The sequence below is a fragment of the Meriones unguiculatus genome, chromosome 11 (assembly GCF_030254825.1).
Source record: "Meriones unguiculatus strain TT.TT164.6M chromosome 11, Bangor_MerUng_6.1, whole genome shotgun sequence".
Classification (NCBI taxonomy): Eukaryota; Metazoa; Chordata; class Mammalia; order Rodentia; family Muridae; genus Meriones; species Meriones unguiculatus.
The window spans coordinates 56,808,517-56,830,059 of NC_083359.1; the positions used below are offsets into that span (position 1 = coordinate 56,808,517).

Sequence of the window (21,543 nt, forward strand, 5' to 3'; positions counted from 1 at the left end):
GGCCAGCCTGGTCTACAGAGTGAGTTCCGGGACAGCCAGGACTACACAGAGAGACTGTCTCAAAAATCAAAGAAAAAGATAGTGACAGATCTTGGGACTAACAGGGTAGATTCAAAGGGGAGGGAAGCAGAAGGCCACAGGACAGTCCTGAGAGAGATCAGCAGTAATGTCAGCAATCCCTCCCCTGCTCTTCTGGGCCCCCAAATCTCTGTCCTGTAGCTCACAGCTGCCTCTATTGCTGAGGGTGGGCATACTGTGAGTTAGGGGCACTGTCCTGCTTACCACCTGGCTTTGTCAAAGATGGAGGAACCTCAGCTCTTTTTCTCCACTTTTGTTCAAGGAAGGCAAAGCCAAAGGTGGAGCCACTGATGGAGACTGGTTCAAAGGTCCCTGTATATAGGAAAGACAACTTCAACTTATCTTAGCATTTATTCAAACACTCTTTGTCATTCTACTCTCAAACCCAAGATGCTAACTGCTTCCGTCCCCATGCTGAAGCCAGGAAATCAGAATTTAGTGACAGGCTTTCAGCAGACCCTGCAAATCCCAATCCATTAAAATAGTGAGGAGCTGGGGTAGGGGAGGCCTAGCAAAGCCCCAGGGATGTAAGGGAGGACCGAGGAATGGTGCATGTGGTCCACCATGGCGCATGGCACAGAGGGGACCCCGTGACTTTGGCTCCTGCCTGTAATCCCAGCACTCAGAAGGCAGGAGGCTCACAAGTTTGAGCTGGGACTACATAGTGAGTGTCTCAAAACAGGGCTGGAGAAATGGCTCAGTGGGTAAGAGTAGCTGCCGCTAAGCCTGCTGACCCAATCTTGGTCCCTGGAACCCACCTGGTGGTACAAGAGAAGTAATCTCCACATGAGCACCACACACACACACACACACACACACACTCACACAGAGCATTTCTTAAAAAAACAACCAGAATAAAAATAAGTGACTCAGTCTAGAACTTCAATTTATCTACTTCTTACTTAAAAACATTTATTTGAAAAGAGAAAGAAATTTTACCCTCTGCAGCCTGGGCTAGGGAGGACATGGGGAGGCCTTGTGGCCTCAGGGCTCTTTAGACCAGAAGTTCCCACGGGGGCAGAGACCCATGTGTCTAAGACACCCAAGCCCAGAGAATAGAAACTCCAGGACACTCCAGGACTTGAGAACTTGAATCTGGGAAGGAACAATTCTTCAGAAAGCCTATGAAGCCTGAGAAGCAAAGACCACCCACGTGAGCCTCTAACTGCCCTTGGGCACCAGGATCTGCTGGACATAGTTGACCACGTTGCTGTGGAGCTGGGAGGCAGTAGCTGCAAAGGTGTCCTTGGCGAGGGTCCGGGCCACCTCGCTGCCACTCATCATGGCATGGTACAGAGGCAGAGTGTACTTCTGCTTTCCCTGTAAGAAACACAGACACCTGTCCTCAGTAGCTTGCTCAGTGGGTGTGCCCAGCCCTTTTCCCCCTTCTCCAACAGCAGTCATGGTCTGAGGACAAAAGGGACTTGGGGGTCAGCGCTGGAATAAAGGACTTTCCTGTCAGAAAAACTGACTTTGGTGTCTTCTAGGGGGTGGAGAACAATTGTGGGGAAGTTAAGCTCAGCAGAACGCCAACCCATGATAACAAGGAACCATCCACAAGTACCAAACAAATGAGATGGGTTGACGCAATGGGACTGCGAAGCTTTTAGAAAGCTGGAGGTTAGCCACCAAAGTAATGGTAGCTCAAAACCAGAGCCATGCACGGCCCATCTGCAAGCAAGCCAAAACCCCAAATCCACGTTAACTGCCCAGCAGCTGCATGGCAAGCTCCTGAGCTCCAGAGCCTTGGCATCCGCCCAGAGGGCTCAAAGGACCTCCCACAGACCTGCAGTTCCCACTGCAGACTTCACTGCTGAAGAAGCCATCTGGGTATTGCTTTGGATCACATCAGCCCCTCCTCGCTCTGGAGGATCAGTTTATCATGAAAGCATTCTGCCCTGAAGGGTTACTCTTAGAGGGATTTGCTGGTGTCTGGACTGTTACCAAGTGCTTGAACTCCTCCAGGAAACAGGTACCTCACCCTTCACTAGCCTCATTTGTCCTTTTGCACAACCAGTCCTCACATTATCCATTGCTCTCTTCCCAGCTTGGGGTTAGCTCTAACTAACTCCATCCCCTTAGGCTTCACCAGCTGGTCTCCAAACCTGCAAACTTCTCTCCCCCCGCCCCCCCGGACAAAGCTTCAGGGAATCACACCGACACTGGCAAGCTCAGGAGGGTCCTTCAGCAGCCAGGCCCCACAAGACTCTCACAAGGCTCTGCCTGAGGGAGGCCTCAAGTACGATAATGGATACAGCCTGTCTGTGAAGGGATGGATATGTAATTAATTACCCACCTGGCTCTGCAGGAATTCCTTCACTTTCCAGAATTCTTCTTGGTGGTCATTCTTCAGGATGATCTGGCCCCATCTTAGCCGTAACTCAGCATTCTGGGCATTTGAGATCTTTGGGTATGTCTCCCCAAGTTTTTTAACATTCCCTAGAAGAGAGAAAGCAACAGGTTAACGACCAGCTGAGGAACCCAGAAGGCTCAATCTCAGGGCTACTGAGTGTCTGCCCTCAAGCCCTCCAAGAGCACTGGCAGAAACCTCAAGGAAGTTTCCTTACCACCCACCTTTTACCATCCATTCTGCTCAGGTATCTGGCACGGGGATGTTCCAGTCCCACGTGCAGCTTCATTTCTAAGGCTTTCCCATAAGATGCCCTTAACTTTACTCCAGACTTTCAGCTCTTTTCCTCACGTTCTCTCCTACCATTATTCTAATCAATTTGGACCCAGCTTTGAAATCTGAGTGTGTTCGGTTAAGTATTCTTAGTACGAAAACCCCTAAGTCCAGAGAGGTCACTCTCCCAGGGATTTGATGACTATTATTTCTGACTGAGCAACAGCACAGTATCAGTGGGTCAGAGGGAGCTGAGGAGCTCAGTATTTAAGAGTGCTTGCTGCTTTCCCAGAGGACCTCAGCTCAGTTCCCAGCACCCACAGCAGGTGCCTTAAAACCACCTGTAAGCATAGCTCTAGGGGATCTAACGTCCTCTTCTGGCCTCTGCAGGTACCCACATACACAGGTCTGATACACACACATACTTAAATAAGTCTTTAAAATAACTTTTAAATAAAAAAAACAAACAAAAAACCTGCTTGGTGACTGGGTTCAAATTCTAGCCTGACCAGTTAGTAGCTACATGTGTTACCTTTCTGATATAGTGGGGATTAAGATCATGGTGTCTCAACACAGAGTAATCACGGTGATTACATGGCCTAATAGAAACAGAGCCTCCAGAATGCCCTGCAGAACCTGGGGCCTGATGAATGCCAAGCTTTATGAATTTGATCCCCGGGGCACCTGTCTGTGTAACCTTCACTATTCTGATGATGTACGCCTGTGAGGTATCAGTCTCCCTTCTACCCTGGAGTCACTTAGAGGGAAGATCACTTCCCAGTCCCCTTCTGGCCCCTGACGAGAAGCTCTGCACCCAAGCAGCCTGGTTCAGTGTGATAAGGCACCACCCACTGTCCTTACCAGGAGGGAGAGGGGACTTCTGCAGGATCTTATCTAGGAAGTAGATGAGCTGATAGGTCTTCCAGGTAGAGATGGCCACAGCGTCAATGGCTTGCATGTCTACCTCTGAGGTCACCCATAGCTCAGCCAGCTCTTCAGCTGGCTTCATGAGTGAGTCCCCAGGGGAGAGATCAGGGAGATACGGGGGCCAGCCAGGGGTGTTCAGCCATCGATCAAACTCAAAACCTTGTTGGTAAAAGAAAAGAGGACACTGTCAGGACTCTCCCACCAGTCCACAGGTACAAGCAGTTCCCAAGCTTGCAGACTCCATCACCTCATCTGCAGGGTCCTGGCTGGGGTGGTGTCTGGAGGGTGTCACAGTAAGACTTGACTATGTCTGTTTCTATTGTGAAACTGCTTTTTTTTTTTTTTTTTTTTTTTTTTTTGCTTTAAAATCACCATTACTGTCATCAGGTGATAGAGACAGTCCTAGCTGTAGTTAAGTTCATGCTCTTCTCTCCATCACAGCAGCACTAGGTCCCAAGCCTGGGCTGCCTAGGTTCCCATCCGAGCTCTGCCATGACTATCTGGGAGGCCAAGAGCATGTTATGTTACCTCTTGGCGCCTCAGTTGTTTGTAAAATGGGGGTGCTAGGCCCTACCTTAGTTGACAGTTGTGAAGATTAAATGAGCAAATAGACATTAAAAGCTTAGTGTACTGCCTGGTGCATAGTAAGCACTCAGTAATTATTAACCACTGTCCGTTAACAGTCTCACGACCTTGAAATTCAGGCCTCCAACCAATGACACAACACAGTGCTACCAAGGCTGAAACTGCCTTCAAACCAACCAGGGTGATTCAGAGTTCACATCCTGACAAGGGGTGTGCCCAAAGGATGGTCTGGGCCACAGCGAGCCATCCTCTCTGCTCTTTGAGGAAGCAGTGCCTCGCTGCTGACACCAGAGCAGCTGCCAGGCCCAGCTCCCTTTGCTCACAGAGCCCACGGAGACCTCACCATGCGCTCAGGGAAGAGGTGATAGTCCCTGTTGCTGTCCTGCTTCTAATTTGGGCAGCAGAGGTCACAGCAACCCTCTGGGAAGAGTCAAGAAGCCAGCCTGTCCCTGTTTCTCTGTCTTCCTGAGACAAGGTCTCATGTCGGCCACACACACTGGCCTTGAGCTCACTGGAACCAAGGGTAGTGTCTCAACGCTGATCTTCTTGTCCCCACCTTCCAGGTGCTGGGGTTACAGTCATGCCCAGAGTTTTTGATTCTGTTTGTTTGAACTGAACTCACCATGTAACGCAGGCTGGTCTTAAACTTATGACTATAAACTGCCTCGGACTCCAAAGCACTTTAGTTCAATTTTAAAATGGGCTTTTTATTTGCTTTTATGTTTTGGTACTAGGGATCAAACCCAGGTCCTCATACATGACAGGCAAGTGATCTACCAATTGAACTCCACCAGTAACCCACAAAGTCTGTCTGTCTGTCTGTCTCTCTGAGGATTGAGTCCAGGCCCGTATATACTAGGCACATGCTCTACCATGTAGCTCCACCCCAGCTACCGGGTCATTCTGAGCAGAAACGGGGCCTGGCATTCTGGGCCGGCTCTCTCAGTGATGCTTCACCAGGAACCTATGACTCAATGTTTTCCCATCTCATCTTGCTTATCTCTACTATTGCTTGGAAGCTAGCAGTCCAGTTTCCCTGCTTACCTGGAATGCCATCTACTCTCTTCTTCTTCAGCTCAGGGAAATACTCCAGGTAGAATTCGAGAAAATCTTCAGCCATGATACTTTGGAATTTAAACTCTTCTACATAGGTCTGAGGGGAGGGAAGAAATTGTTGCCTCTCCAGCCACCCTGGGGAGAACCCCTTCCCACCTCTTAGGCCCTCTCTGACCCCTTACCTCTTGTGCCCCCTGCCTCTACCCTTGCACTCTGGCCCAGCTGCTTTATCTGCTCCTTGTCCTTCTCCCCTCATGGAGAATTGACTGTACCTTGAGAAACTTGTCAAACTGATCCTGATCACCCACCAGGTGGGCCAGGTATGAGACAAAGCAGTATCCTTTCTCATAGGGGGTCTCATTGTAGGTGTCATCGGGGTCAACACCTGGCAGGGGAGAGAGCAGACGGGACTGTTAATAGGCACCTGCCCTCACACTGCATTCTGCCTCCTGCTTGCAGACTAACTGTTGGAATTGCTCAGACTGCACCTTCCCCAGGTCCAGGCAAGGTTTCTAGGCCACCGACGGCCTCTCCCATGGTACTTCAAAGGTGACAGAAGAGGGCCAGTAACTATGGATGTAAGGCAAGGTCAGTGAGACCAGTGGGCTAACACATTTCCTTGGGCAGGGCCTTTAACTAACTCTTCGGGCTGAACATGCTCAGACTTTTTGAGACCTGTTGGTCAGCATCTCCACAGTCAACCTCCCAGGTATTGTTTTTACAACTGTCCTAGACTAAGGCTAATGACCAATGAACAAGGAGTTCATTTTACAGTTGTGGCACCCAGGATCACAAGCTTCAGCTGCACAAAAGGCTTTTAGGTTAGTCATAGCTGAAACTAAAGAAAAATGCTAGAAAGCAGGAAGTTCGGAGCTGACAGGTGCATGACCTTGGGCAAGTCAATGAATTTGCCTGGTTTTGGGCCTGTCTTCTGTAAAATAAAGCTCACAAGCTTTAGCAGCTGCCATACTTGTGAAACAACAATAAAAAGGGGTGGGAGAGTGAGCGCCTGTACAGAGCAATGGCCAAGTCATTAAGATCTCAGTGGCTGAAATGGTTGGGCTCAGTCAGCCTACAGAACAGGGGTCAGGGAGTGGCCAGGACACTCCAGTGGCCCCAGTGGCCCCCTTCTCAAAGAAAGCATTCCAATATGTGGCTCAGACTAACTTGGGGCTCCAAGAGTAATTTACTGGAGGGGGAGGACAGAGCCTTCTGGACCTGGTTCAATCTTCACCCGAAGCTTGTTGAGCGGGTTTTCCTCTCCAGACACGTCCATGTGCTGCCGAAGCAGGGCCCTCCCCGTTGCAGCCTCCAAGCATGTGTAAGCAGCTCCTGGAAAACACAAACCACAAACCCCAAGTTCACCTCGGCCACATTTCTCCTGACAGGTGCTGTGCTGTCCCCTTGTGGCCTGAGGCTCAATGGCATCACCTTAGAGCATGACTCAGCCCCTAGCTCTCTGATTCTCTGGGCTACAGAGGTTCGGGTAACCTGACTTGTGGGTCTCATACAAGGACTAGCGGAACCTTTCCTTGTCACCAGGAATGTAGTTTTATTTTTAGGTAACAACTTGGTTTCTATGAAACTTAAAAAGTTTTTCCTCTGATGATCCTGTGGCACAAAAGAAACTGTCACCTTCAAAAACCTTAAGTGTCTATGCTGGGTGCAGTGGCCAGCTCAGAGAGGCGTAGGCAGGCAGATCTCTGAGTTTGAAGCCAGCCTGGTCTACACAGTGAGTTTTAGGCCATCAGGGTTATGGAATGAGACCTTTCTCAAGAAAAAAGAAAAAAAAAAAGAAAAACAAAAAGAAAGAAAAGAAAGAAAGAGAGAGAGAAAGAAAGAAAAGAAAGAAAAGAATAAGCATCTTTAAAATTTTCTCCTGGCTTTAAAACAGTAACTTGGAGCCAGTGATCAATGGGTCCCTGTTGTGATGGCGCATGCCTTTAATCCCAGCATTGAGGAGTCAGAGGCAAGCGTATCTTTGTGAGTTTGAGGCCTGTCTGGTCTACAGAGTGAATTCCAGGACAGCCATGGCTATTCAGAGAAACCTTGCCTTGAAAAAAAAAATGCCTGTCACTAAGCTCTGTTATCTACAATCAATCACCAAAATTTATATGTAAGGAGAGAAGCAATTCCAGAAAGTGGTCTTTTTACTACTACACAAACACTGGGTATGTGCACAAACACTTCAACTCTGCCACTCACTGCATGTTCTGGCTCTGCGCCTCCCTTAGCCTCGGTTTTTACTTCTGCACAATGGGAAAAGAAAAGCTGTACTATCGGATTCTAGCACTTTAGCTCTACTAAGCTAAATGCTTGTTGTTTTGAGACCGGGTTTCTGTGTAGCCCTGGCTGTCCTGGAACTCTGTAGACCAGGCTGGCCTTGAACTCACAGAGATCGGCCTGCCTCTGCCTCCTAAGCGCTGGGATTAAAGGCGTGCACCACAGAGGTGATGTTTCTAACAATCATCCTTACTGAAATGGTCTGAGGTGTGCACTGATGTGTAGTGTATACAAAAATGGTTGTCAAAATAGTTCTTTGTTTTTTTCTTTTTGAGACAGGGTCTCATGTAACGCAGGCTGGCCTCAATAGCCTTGCACTTCTGATCCTTCTGCCTCTACCCTCAGAGTATGGGTATTATAGGCTACCACACTCAGCTTTATGCCTGGGACGGCAACCAGAGACTCATGCGTGTTAGGCAAGTACTCAGCCACTGAGCTGTTGAGCTTTATTAACGCCCCTGGCCCTGCCTTCAGCCCACAGTGCTAAGGATCTAACCCAAGGCCTCATGTTAGGCAATCACTCGAGCAAATGGGCTACGTTACCAGCTCAAATCCTGTTAAATTTAGTGAAGATTTTTTTTAAATATATATTTAATTTTATTTTATGTGCATTGGTGTTAGGGTGTCAGACCACCTGGATTGCCTAGTTGTGAGCTGCCATGTGGGTGCTGGGAGTTGAACCTGGGTCCAGTGGAAGAACAGACAGTGCTCTTAACCACCAAGCCATCTCTGCAGCCCCTAATGAAGATTTTTTTTAATTCCTTTTTTCCTTTAATGCTTTAACTTATTTTTTTTTAGAATTTAAATTTTTTTAAAACATTATTATCTAGATAGCTTAAAACCTTAACGTGAGCCAGGAATGATATAGTATGAGCCTTTAATCCCAGTTCTCAGGAGGCAGAGACAGGTGGATTGCTGGTCTATATGGTGAGTTCCAGGCTAGACAGGGATGCACAGTGAGACCCTGTCCCAAAATAAAAACATAGAAGGAACCCCATAAATGTTTGATCTTTCACACTCACATATAGAAATTGAGTTGCACACACATCTCTAATCTCAGCATTTAGGAGGTAGAGGCAGGAGGAGAGCTAGGAGTCTAACCTGGTCTACACAGTGAGTTTCAGATCAGAAGAGAATTATAGCAAGACCCTCTCTGAACCCTGCCCCTAGTACTGGAGACTGAACCCAGGCAAGCACTTTCCCAAATGAATACATGAAGCCTCAACCCAAGACCTGCCTCAAAAAAGCCCCAAAGTGCAAGGCATGGTGGAGCACACCTTTTGCCCCAGAATTCAGGAGGCAAAGACATGGTCTACACAGTGAGTCCTAGGCCATCCCTCCGTGAGAGCTGTCTCAAATAACAACAACAACAACCAACATAAACAAAAATTGAATTGAAAGGGGCTGGAGGGATGGCTCAGCAGTTAAGAGTGCTTGCTAGTCTTCTTGAGGACCCAAGTTTGGTTCCCAGCATCCCTGTCAGTCAGCTCAGCACTGAAGCTAACTCCAGATCCCTCTAACTCCAAGGGCACTTGTACTTACGTGCACACTCACAAGCAGATGCACACCCCTACATATAATTTTTAAAACATAAGTAAAAGAAAATAGAAAAGAGAATATAAAGAAAACAATAATAAAGAATATATACTGATTGTCTTGAACAATGAAGTTACAGATGAATTTTGTGTTCCTTTCTGTGCTTTTCTACACGTGTCAAACAAATCTTTATTAAATATATGTGTGTGTGTGTTCTACCAGTTAGAGCATGTAATATACAATAGCCTCTCATTACTTCACTAATGAGGCAATAGAAAAACTTTTGGCCTTTTTCTTTTGTTCAGCACATGTGGGGCTGGGAGACATGACCCAGTTGGTAGAGCTGCAGGAAGGCTTCACAGACTACAGACATAATGGTGAATGCTGGGAAACCCAGCACTTGGGGGGTAGATGTGCAAGAGGATGAGGAAGAGGTTAAAGTTGAATATGAGGGGCTGGAGATATGGCTCATCAGTTAAGAGCACTGACTGAAAAAAGGATTGTCTATGACTACATAGGGAGTTTGAGGTCAGCCTGGGGCATATGAGACCCTGTCACTAAAAGAGAGACAGAGACAGAGAAAGAGCCGAGCACACATGTAGCATGATAACCAGTGACTCGCTCATAACCAACTAGCCATCTGGGATAAATGATGCTTGGATTCTCACCAGGATCTGTGTCTGCTTGGGAACACCCTGGCATTCAGGGTGACCCCAGTGTAGATAAATACTTTCACTGTGAACTCACCCATTAGTTCATTCAGTCAATTTAAACTACAGTTCATACTGCTTGCAGTAGCACAAAGTGGAATGGGAATTTCTAATTTAGAAACTGTTTCCAGGGCTGGAGAGATGGCTCAGCTGTTAAAGGCCAGGCTCACAACCACAAATAAAAACTGTTTCCAGAGCCAGGCGTGGTTAATCCTAGCACTCAGAGAGGCAGAGGCAGGTGGATGTCTGTGAGTTCAAAGCCAGCCTACAAAGTGAGTCCAGGACAGCCAAGGCTACACAGAGAAACCCTGTCTCCAAAAATAAAAAATAAAAATAAATTTCTATGTAGGTTTAGCCCCTGACGGCCTTTCACCTGAGATTTCTGCATAAGTCCCTCCTCCCTTCATGCCCACAGAAGCAGGTGACACTAAGAATGGAGCCAGGAGCCAGGAGCCAGGATGGCACCTTACCGAACAGGATGGTGGAGATCCTCCTCTGGGCATACATGGTGAAGCCTTCATTGAGCCAGAACTCCCCCCAGTTGGCATTGGTGACCAGGTTCCCAAACCAACTGTGGGAGATCTCGTGGATGATGACATCAGCTAAGGAACGGTCCCCTGCTAGCAGGCAGGGGGTGACAAAGGTCAGACAAGGATTCTCCATTCCTCCAAATGGAAAGGATGGTGGCATGAAGAGCAAATCATACCTGTCAAGAAACTGGAGGTCACAGGGGCCCTGGCTCTCCAGCCTCATTTCCCTGTCCTCTTCAGCCCCAGAGCTGCAGTCCAAAGTGACAGGGCAACCTCAGGCCCAGTGCTGGAAATGAAGCCTGGCCTCTGAATCCTTCCCCAGGGAGCACCCTTGCCTTTATGCTTACTCTCTTAAAGTATCTGAGCCTTGTCTTGCTCCCTTCGCAAACTGGTTGTGAGCATGCTCTCAGCTTCATTGCCTTACCTCATTGGAGGCCAACTCGGGGTCTTAAAGACCAGCCTGTATCTCCAAGACTGCAGCCTGAATGTGAAAGGAACTTCCCACAAGGCTCCAGAGCTTCTCCACTCTCCCCACCGCCAGTTTGGCAGCTCATCTCAATCACTTCAGAAACCATTCCTCCCAGATCCCAGTGGCAGCCTCAAGGAGCCTGGCTCACCCCTTCCTCTTTGTTTCCCCTCTCCTTGCTCTAGGAGACAGAGGCAACCCCAGGAGTGTGAAAAACGGCTACTCAGTTTCACCAAACACATCCATTAATTGATACCACACCTTCCCCAAACATAGGGTCCGAAAAGCTTCTCTCCTGTTGCCAGAAATTCTTCTATCACCCCACTGTACTCCTCCTTGGCAGCTTCAATTAGGCACGGCTCTGCCCACACCCGGCTCCTAAGCACAGAGAGGCAGAAGAAAGCTCAGAGACGGCTGCAGCAGCCACGTGAACCACCTGTAGAACACCAGCTTTGGTCCCGTGTTTGAGCCACTGCAATGTGGCTGTGTGGCCAGCCACTTCAACAGCAAGATTAGATTTGCTCAGCCCCAAAAGGCTGCTTATCATATGTGCGTATGAAAAGCTAAGATTGCCTTAGGGAGGTGCTCGGTAGCCTCTCTAGGCAACAGGACCTACCCCCACATGAAGCCATGGCTTCCACACTGAATTCAATCCTGCAAAAGAGATGAAATAAAACAGAATATAGTTCTCAGGCCTATAATCTCAGCACTGGAGAGGCTGAAGCAGGAGGACTGCTGTGAGTTCCAAGACAGCTAGGTCTATAATGTTTAAAAAAAGCAAAACAAAATAATATCAACTAAAAAAGATGGACTATAAGAGACCTTCATAAAGTGTCACAATTACTTTCCTTCTTCCTGTTTCCAGCCAGGTCTACATGAACGTTCAAGGCAGCCAGGGTTAAAAGTGACTCTCCCTCTTTCCATCCTTTCCTCTCTCTGTCTCTCTCTCTCTCTCTCTCTCTCACACACACAATCTGATAACAGAATCCCTAGAATTAAAAATTGCCTTCTGGGAGAAACTTATCAATATTAAAGGAAAAGTTGACAGTTCTTTTAGGTGTCAAATGGTATTGTGCCTTTACTTCATAATAAAGCCAGAGTGGGCTTCATCCCTCAGAGAGGCATTATGACTTACTCACTTTTGAATGGTCTAGAATAGGGCCAGCGAGATGGCTCAGGGGCTAGAAGCACCTGCTGCCACACCTGATGACCAGAGTTCCAAGACCCACACAGTGAAGAGAAAGAAGTGACGCAAGTTACTCCCTGATCTCCACATGTGGCCACAGTGCGCATGCAGGTGTGTGTGCCACATCCATAAGCACAAAGACATATGCATGTAGTAATGGGATTTTAAAAATTAAAAACAAATGGTCTATAACAAAAATGGTCTATAAAAACAAGCCCATGTATAAATAAGGCTAGTATGGCAAAACAGGTGTGTTTATAGATGTTCAACGTACGGTTCCTTCAGCTTTTTATAATTTGAATTTTTTATAAAAATAAATAGTGAGCAAGGTAATACACATATATAATACAGCATTAATTTTTTTTATTATGTTCACTTATATGACTGTATGATTTGTATGTGCATGAAGAGTCCTCTAGTTCTACTGTGTAGGTCCCAGGGAATGAGCTTAGATTATCAATCTTGGTGGCAAGCACCTTTACCTAATGGGCTGTCTTCCTGGCCCTTGTAAGCCCAGCATTTGGAAGGCTGAGGCAGGAGGATTGAGAGCTGGAGGCCAGTCTGGGCTACATAGGAGAACTCTGTCTCAACCAACCAACCAACCAACCAAAGAATAAAGACAAGAATAAAGAAGTGAAGAAGGAGAAACAACAGTGTCATCAGAATGACACAAACAGAAAGTAAAGGCTGAGAGAGCCAGGAATTAAGCCAAGGCCATTTATGACTCCAAGGATGAACAGACACCAGGACTCAGGACTCCTGAAGTCAAGGGTTGTACCTCAACCTTGCCTAAGTCTTTGTCATAGCCTCAGTTTAATTATCCACAAGAGGATATACGTATTGTCAACCTCACTGAGCCTGGGTAAAGATTCAGAGGGACCATGCACCAAAGGCCATCGGGTTCCACCCTCTGCCTTCTACCCAGGATCCTCTTGTGGAACCAGGACCTGGGCTAGGAGGAATACTGTGCCAGGGGACCCTCCTGCTTAACACACAGCATGAGCCCTAGGATGTGAAATAGGGGTGTCCACCTGGTAGGGGGAGCAGGAAGCCATCATCACTAGTTTCCTTCTTTTTGTTTTGCTTTTTGAGGTAGGGTTTCATGTAGTCCAGGCCACCCTCCAACTCACCATGTGGCTGAGAAGGACCCTGAACTTCGGATCCTGCAGCCTCCACTTTGCAAGTGCTGGGATTACAGCACTGTGCCACCACCCTGGCTTACACACCACACCAGGACTTCATGTGTTGCAAGGCAAAGCATTTTATCAACAGAGCTGTACCCTCAAACCATCATCATCACCAGGTACTTGGACCATCTTAGCTTGTTTGACATGGTTTTGGGTTAATTTCTTAGAGAGGGATCAAAAGAATCATTATTTTATAGTATGCTTAGATTCTGTCATATTCCCGTTAGTTCATACAACTTTTTTTTTTAAGATGGGGTTTCATTGTGTAGCCCTGGCTGGCCTCAGACTCACAGAGACCCTATTGCCTCTGCCCTCGAGTGCTGAGATTGGAGGCATGCACCACCACGCACAGCCTGCTTGACACTTTTGTAAATAGAGCGTTTGTTAGGGCAGACACATCCTAGACCATAGACCTTATCTTACCTTTTTCCTCTAGTTGCAAAGATGACCTCCCTATCTATTAGAGTAATACCTTGCCTTTCTAGACTGGCATGGTGGTGCTGGGGATGTAGCTCAGGGTTAGGGTATCTGCTGAGCACACTTAAGGTCCTGGGTTTGAACCCCAGCACAGCAAAACAGTCAGGACTAGCACTGTTTTGAATGTGTGTGCTGGAAGCCGGTACCAATGGAACCCTGCTTATTATTCCCCCCAACGCCTAGGGGCTACCTTAATTCATGACACCACAGCCTTGCTATGAAACTCAAAGCGCTTAATAAATCATATGGAAGACACTGCCACCTTCAGAGCTAAGGAACAACATAACAAAAGAGCCAGGAAAGGGACCTGAACTTTCCACTCCAACCTTTGACCCTTGTACAGGAGGATTAAGTTACAGAGGTACAAGATAGGAAAATGGGAAAAAACCCATTCTCTTGGTTTTAGACAGGATTATTTATTCTATACAGCCCTGGCTTGGCTTTGAACTTAAGCCTTTCTGTCTCAGTATCCCTAGTAGCTGTAATTACACACAATGCTCAGCTCATGGCCGAAATTATTGCCTTAAGAAACTGTATAAAATGCCTTTTGTCTCCACTAAATCTACCTAGCATCATGTCAGTATTTGTCTAGATCAAGGCATCTGCAGCAGGCAGAAAAGACAGTCCATTTTCTTTCTAAAAGGATGCAATGAGATCTGTTAATTTGCAGAATTCAATGCTAGAGGAAATGGGCTTTGGCACAGAGACATAGATGGTGCCTGGAGGAGCACTTAGTACTTAGTCCCTAACCGAGATCATTCTTCTCAAACTTCCACCTGAGCACCGACATCACTTGGCTGAGCAGCTGCCCTTTTCTTCTTGTAGGAGACTCAACTACAGCCCCAGCAGCTATTGCTGTGCTAGCAGGACTGGCTGTCTCATTGAAGACAACAGGCTCAGACATAGAAGGAGGGGGACAGGAAAGGTGGGGAAGAAGAAGAGAGAAAAACAAGACTCTCCACCAACCTACTCTGCACCTGAAGACAGCAGACATGGGAGCCCACACTGTCCCAAGAGCCACTTTAACAGGACCACTGGGGTCAGTCACCCCTGCCTCTGGGGCCAATCCAATCATTTCTGCCTGGTGTTTGTTTCTTACCTGGGTCCAACCTCAGCTGAAGCCAGATCTCCAATGGCCAGAGCTATCAGATAGGAGGGGATGGGCTGGCACATCTGGAAAAAGAACTTATTTGGACCTCTCTTCTCCCATGTGCTTGCGCTCATCACAGCTGTGAAGCCATCTGGGACCTGGCAACAGAAGGAGTACAGGAAACCTCGCCGGAAAAACCCTCACCCAGAAAGCCTCCTTTGCTTATTTAACTACTGCTTTGTTCTGGAGGAAAAATGTTGCTATACGGCCCTGGCTAGCCTTGATGTACACACCAGGCTGACCTGGACATTTCGATGGTCCTCCTGCTTCTGCTTTCTGAGGGCTCTAATTCCACAACCGTACCTGGCAAAAAGGTCTCTTTTGACTAACTTGAAGAATAGTATGATCAAAAACCAAAGTAGTGATGGTGAGGACTCACAGTCCATCCTGGAGAACACAAAGGCTTCTTACACTGATGAGATTTGGACGGCATAACATCTCTGTCAATGGACCGGGCATGGTAGCAGGTGCCTTTAATCCCAGCACTCAGATCTCCGAGAGTCTGAGCCCAGCGTGCTCTACACAGTGAGTTCCAGGACAGCCAGGGCTACATGGTAAGATGCTGTCTCAAACAACATCTTCAGACGTAAAGCTGACTTTCAGAGCTACCACTGGATGGATGTAGTAAGTTACCAACCAAAATAGGACCTGATGGGTCTGAAATTATATTCTCTGTCGCTCTCTTTCTCTGCGACAGGGTCTGATTAGATGGCCTAGGCTGGCATTGCACTCATAATTCTTGTGTCTTTGCCTCATAAGGGCTGGAATTATAGACACGTACTACTGTGCCTGGATTTTTTTTTAATATTAAGAAACAAACAAAACATTAATTCTATTATGTTCTAATTGTGTATGTGTGTGCGCGTGCAAATATATATATATATATATATATATATATATATATATATATATATGGTGCCCATGAGGTGCTGGATCCCCTGGACACAGAGTTATAGACTGTTGTAAGCCACCTGATATGGGTACTAAGACCTAAATTAGAGTCCTCTGAAGAACAGAAAGTGCTCTTAACTGCTGAGCCATCTCTCATTCATAATCTCAAGGGCTCTTACCTCAATAAGAGCTGAGTACGTGTACTTCACCGCAGGAGTGTCGAAGCAAGGGAAAAAGGCTCGGTTTAAGACGGCCTGGCCTTGGGTGTAGACAAAGGGTTTCTTCTTTCCTGCTGTCTGTTCAGGAGCCAACCAGCAAACCTGAAATAACAGAGGGCATCTCAGAGCAGACAGACCATGAGCAGAGAAAGGAGCTGGCTGACATGGGGCGTTTTCAGGACATTTCAGAAACCTTAAGATCTTCCTGCCAGTTGATCTGTCCCTGACTAGAATGCCTTTCTTACTGTGTAGTTAGCCTGTTCTGGAATAGACCATGGTCTCATCCCCGAATCACAGGGCAGAAACTGAGCTCCCACCATATCCCACGGGCATCTCGGGAATCCCACCAGAGACTCGGGCTGCAATTATGGCCTCCTCTGTTTCCTTCTCACTGTAGCAGTTTCCCATCTAAACAGTGCTTTTTATTTCTGACAGAAGAGCAGAACTATCTAGGAGTCAGAGGTTGTCTTTTATTGTCCATTTGTTTTTGTTTTGTTTTGTGTTTTGTTTGGCTGGTTTTGACAGGGCAGCATATGCCATGCCCAGTTTTTTTGTTTTTTGAGACAGGATTTCTCTTTGTAGCCCTGGCTGTCCTGGAACTCACTCTATCAACCTGGCTGCCCTCAAACTCAGATATCTGCCTGCCTCTGCCTCCCCCGAATGCTGGGATTACGAATACATGCCATAGCGCCCAGCAACCTGTTTGTTTGTTTCCGTTTTTTAATGAATACTTCCGAGGCAGCTAGCTCTTTCACGTAGTAAGGTGACTCCTATTCTCTCCTGAATCTGGGTAGACTGGAAAGCCCTGTAAAGCCCAGAAAGGGGATGGAAACCTTTCCTTGGTACAGGTCTGGTGAGATGTCCTGGTGTTTCAAGACACAGCTTCAGTTTTCTTAGTTACTCCAGATCTCCTGAGTGCTGAAGGTTATGATTGATGATGTAGCTGTCTATTAGTTAAGAAGACCGAGGTTTTACTGTGAGAAGAAGCAAGCCTTACTTTTGCCCATAGCAAAAAGAAATCCCACCCAGCACAGGTGAAAGTGTTTGAGTGTGCCTGGATGAGTGTGTGCTCACTTATCACGGGTTACACAACTCCAGGAAGGTTTCATGGGTGAAGTAAGATTGTGTGATTGGACCTTTAAGAGTTTGATCAGACAAGCAGGAGTCAGATGTTGGAAGAGAAGAGAGGAGCCTTTCTCCAAGTGAGTGGGGAAAGGCAGGCCAGATGCTGGCTCTGGGAACTGGGTAGGCTCTGGCTAGACTGATGGGAGGCTCTGAGCAGGCTGGTCGGAGGCAGGCCTGAGCAGGCTGGTGGGAGGCAGGCCTGAGCAGGCTGGTGGGAGGCAGGCCTGAGCAGGCAGAAGGAAGGCCTTTGGAAGCACGGGTCTGAGACACTTCAGGGATGCAGAAGAAAGCCACATTGGATGTTGAGGTTCTCTTTGCCCTCTTTTGCCCAAGTGTAATACCCTTTTAGTCTTCCAAGAAACACGCTGTCATGTGGAAGGCAGGAGGTGACCCAGTAGAAAAAGCAAAAACTCACAAGGTGGAGTGACTGAGGCTAACCCTGACAGGTAGATGGCACAGACTCAGTACGGTGTGATCAAAGTGGCCCTTCACCTCAGAGTTTCCCCTCCACCATGCACAGTTCCAGTCTAAACAAATAGTTATGGGGACCTCTGAAAAATTCCAGGGGAAGGGCATTCTACAACATACCTGACCAGCACTCCTCCAAACCGTAAAGGTCACTAAAGCAAGCAAACAAACAACAACAAAAAGTCTGAGAAACTTACAACTCTAAGAGAAACAAGAAGATGCAGAGGTACATACGCAGCTAGCTACTATGTGCTGCTTCGGCTGGGATCTGGGGGCAGAAAAAAGAAGCAGGTAAAAAAAACCAAGATAGCTGTAAAGCCTGTGGAGCCTCCTCAATACTGTCAGTTAGTGGGTATCAGAGCTGAACTGATGCTAATGGGAAAATGGAAACTGTGGAGGGCGTGTATAGGAGCTGTTAATCACATGCCTTTTGTTGTTATTTTGAACTCGAAGTCCCCCTGCCTCAGTTTCCTGAGTTCTGGGGCTCCTGGCATGTACCATCATACCTGGCTGGCATCAGACACTTACATAAAGAAAATTCACTTAATTTTGTCAAGTATTTAGACAAGTTCCTAGTACATCTTTGGAAACCATGTTCATTATGCCTCCTCCATATTTGCTAACAGTATTTTTTTTGGGGGGGGTTGTTTGTTCCTAAATAATGTGAAGAAAACAGAATGACACATGAAGAAACCTGAATAGTGCGTGCAGTACAGCCTGCGCGTGAATTCTGGGAGAAGGTGCGGCAGTGCTTGGGTGAGCACTCTCATCAGAACGGATGCAGAGTGGGCACAGAATGCATGGCAATGCCCTCAGGGAAGGGCCTGCACAGGCCAAAGGACAATTCTCTGTAAAGCAGGAAGTGACCTCAGCCATGACGCTTTGAAGAACGGTAATTGATTCTGCTGTTTAACTTCAGTTGCCAACTTTAGAGTGGGCAAATTAAAGGAGGGTTTAATTTTCCAATCCAGTTTTAATTTCTAGCTCCCACTAAAAATTAGGAGTCAAGATATAATAGAGGAATGGAAGATGCCCACGCCCCCAACTCCCTCCTCCCCTCAACCCCCAAGTCCGTGTCTGTCGTCGTCGTCGCCCCGTCGCGCTTCCCTCCAGGCACGAGAAGGAACTTTGCCTTTCCGGCTAGGCTGTTTTCTGCTTTGGACTTTCAGTTTCCCTAGCAAGTTCTATCACAAGATTCATCTATTCCTCCAACCAAAGGAGGAAGTGAACTGCTCTTTGGGTTAGTTCTAAGAGTAAAGGGGAACCTAAGGCTGTCATTCTTAAAGATGTCCAAGATGTCCACTGCATACAGTTACCCTTAATTTCCAGTATCTGTCCTATTCTGAAAACCTTAAGAACCAACCAACAGTTACTGAGAAGACCAAATTATTATAAAGCCTAGAGTACTCTAATTACACATTCTCATTCTTGCTCAGATTCTTCTAATCAAATACCGGATTTCATAGGAGGAAGCAAAAGTGATTATCTAGACTTCAGGGCTGTTTTAACCTGCGCAAAACCAAAAGGGCTTGCACAGTAAAGTACCCTGTCAGTATCCAGCTAGTTAACCAACAATGTCCGGGCTCCATCAAGGAGAATTACAAACAACAACAAAAACAAAGTTTGTGCCCGAAGTTTCTCATCCTGAAAAGACAAGATACCTGACAAGTTGGTCTAGCACCTGTGTGACAGGGGCAATGCTGTGCAACCTAAGACAAATGCGGCCAGCGACCAGGGAGGCATGAAAGACCGGCAAGAGGAACACAGCACCGGCTCGAGAACGCAGACATGGGGGCTCCGGGACCAGAATCCAGAGAATGCTCCAGGGGAGGGGATCTCGGCGGAAGCTGCAGAGCAGGACCAAGCTTCCTGCTCTCCGGCTCTGGGTTGCTCAGGAGCCACAGGCAGCCAGGGGAGCGGGGGAGGGGTCAAGTCCGGTGCCCCGGCGCACCGCGCGCACTCACCCCGGGCCCCTCTCCGACGCGGTAGGTGAGCTCCAGCTCGAAGCGCTCCGCGGCGCGGCAGGGCTGCGGGAGGGCCACGCACAGGGCCTGGCCATAGTGCGAGAAGGGCTCCGTGTGGAACGGCACGGACTCCGCGAGCGGCTGCGGCTCTCCGGGCTGCTCCCGCCGCAGCGTCGCCGCCGTCACCTCCAGGCAGCTGTGCGAGTCAAGCCGCAGCTCCGAGGCGCCTTCGGGCAGCAAGCAGCGCAGCTCCAGTATTGTCCTGCCACTCAGTCCGCGGCTGCCTGGGCCCGGGCCCGGAGGCCCGAACTCGGCCCGCAGCTCCAGGTGCAGGTGCAGGATCTCGAAGGCGCGGAAGCTGGAGGCCGAGGCCACGTCCACGGCGTCCGCCGAATGCAGCGGCCGCTTGGCCGCGCCAGCACGGCTGCCGGGCCCGCCGGTCTCCATGGCTCCTGAGCGGTTGCTCACCCGCCGGGAGGGCCGGCCGCTCCTCGGTCCCGGCAGGCTCCGCCTCGAGGCGACGCGCCACCGTGGGCCCCGCCCCCGAGGAATGCGGGCGGCCACCACCCCTAGCAAGTCTGAGACACACCGGCTATCCCCTCCCCTGTAGCACACAGCCATTCCTCCTCTCTCACACAGACTCCTCAGGTACCGTGCGACGGAGGACGGTGGCGATGTGTGACATCTTGGACAAGTTGAAGAGTTGTAATGCTATTTCTCTGTCAAGCAAGATGTCTAGCATGCTCCCTGTGTGACCCCCGGCACGCTGGTCAGGACCAGGGACGTTTTTGTTGTTCTGTTATATACCTATATGTTCCTACCTACATTAAATTTTGCTTCCATATTTAAATTTTTATGTGGATGGGTGTTTGGTGAGCGTGCCTACTGCCCACAGATGCCAGTAGAGGGAGTCTGATCCCCTGGAACTGGAGTTACAGACCTTGTAAGCTGCCATTTGGGTGCTGGGAATCAAACCAGGTCCTCTACAAGAGCAGCCAAGTACCATTAACAGCCGGGCCATCTCCCTACCTAATGTTTATATTTAAGGCCGGGCTAGTTAAGCTTACTAGCTATTGAAACCACATGTAGCTTTTTTATTATTAGTGTGTTACTATGTAGCCCAGGGTGGTCTCAAACTGGCAATCCTGCATCCGCATGAGGAGTTGTGGGTTTACACCACTCCTAGATAATATTTATTTATCAACGTTGGGTATCAAATCTAGGGCCTCATGTCTCCTAGGCAAGCGCTCTGCCCCTGAGCTACTCCCTCATCCCTGCACTGTTAGGCTTAGCTGCCCATTAGATGTCATTTGTATTTTCCTTGTGTGGTTCAGTTTATTGAGTCAGGCACATTTCTACATTTTGTTTCTCTTCTGCACTGGTGCCTTGCAATAGCCACAGATGAAGAAATTATATGTAACTATTTCCTAGGGATGGAAACTTTCAGTCCCAGAAGAGAGAGATCATACAATTTAGGCAGCTCAGAAACTGACGAGGTTCACAGGTTATAGAAATAGGTGTATAGAAACAGGATTACATGCCTGTAATCCCAGCACTTGGGAGGCAGAGGCAGGCAGATCTCTGTGAGTTTGAAGCCAGCCTGATATACAGAGTCCAGGACACAGAGACACCCTGTCTCAAAAATAAAGAGAGAGAGAGAGAGAGAGAGAGAGAGAGAGAGAGAGAGAGAGAGAAGGACCATGTTAGGGAGAGGACACTCTTTCTCATGGAGCTATGGGAAGTTTCTTTGGCCATGGTTAATTTTTTTGGCCAGTTCAGTGTCTTACCCATAGCGAATGCTTGTTCATGTCTGCAGAGGAAAACTAAAATAACAGATAGAGAGTCATATATCTCTATTATCTACCCAAAGATAAAATTCCCCCAGTAACTGGGATGGAATCTAGAGACTCACACATGCTAGGCAAATGATTTACCACTGAACTATACCCCCACACCTCACCCTTTTAAAGACCAGGTCTCACTAATGCAGCCCTGGCTGACCTAGAGCTCGCCATGCAGACCAGCAGGCCTCAAACTCAGAGATCCATTTGCCTCTACCTCCTGACTGCTGTGACCAAAGTCT

The 21,543-nt window shown here is 48.0% G+C and overlaps 1 protein-coding gene across 1 annotated transcript; it reads right to left on the minus strand.

Annotated features, from left to right (window-relative positions):
* Nucleotides 1-964: 964 nt before the first annotated feature.
* Nucleotides 965-19,963, minus strand: Rnpep (arginyl aminopeptidase). Its single transcript, XM_021636652.2, has 11 exons — nt 19,461-19,963; nt 15,865-16,005; nt 14,744-14,892; nt 11,056-11,172; nt 10,269-10,504; nt 6,488-6,601; nt 5,542-5,654; nt 5,258-5,366; nt 3,563-3,787; nt 2,375-2,517; nt 965-1,398 (listed from the first exon to the last, which is right to left on the minus strand). The coding sequence occupies exons 1-11, from the start codon at nt 19,905-19,907 to the stop codon at nt 1,240-1,242; spliced, it is 1,953 nt and encodes a 650-aa protein (XP_021492327.1). The 5' UTR covers nt 19,908-19,963; the 3' UTR covers nt 965-1,239.
* Between the last annotated feature and the right edge of the window lie 1,580 nt (nt 19,964-21,543).

What these genes read in the sequence shown, in the direction of transcription:
- Rnpep (XM_021636652.2), bottom strand. Translation starts at nt 19,907, where the DNA reads ATGGAGACCGGCGGGCCCGGCAGCCGTGCTGGCGCGGCCAAGCGGCCG. An exon ending in GATCTCCACCATCCTGTTCG is followed by an intron (nt 6,602 to 10,268) that starts GTAAGGTGCCAT and finishes TGTGTTTTCCAG; the next exon opens with GAGCTGCTTACACATGCTTG. An exon ending in AGTTTGACAAGTTTCTCAAG is followed by an intron (nt 5,367 to 5,541) that starts GTACAGTCAATT and finishes CCCTCCCCTCAG; the next exon opens with ACCTATGTAGAAGAGTTTAA.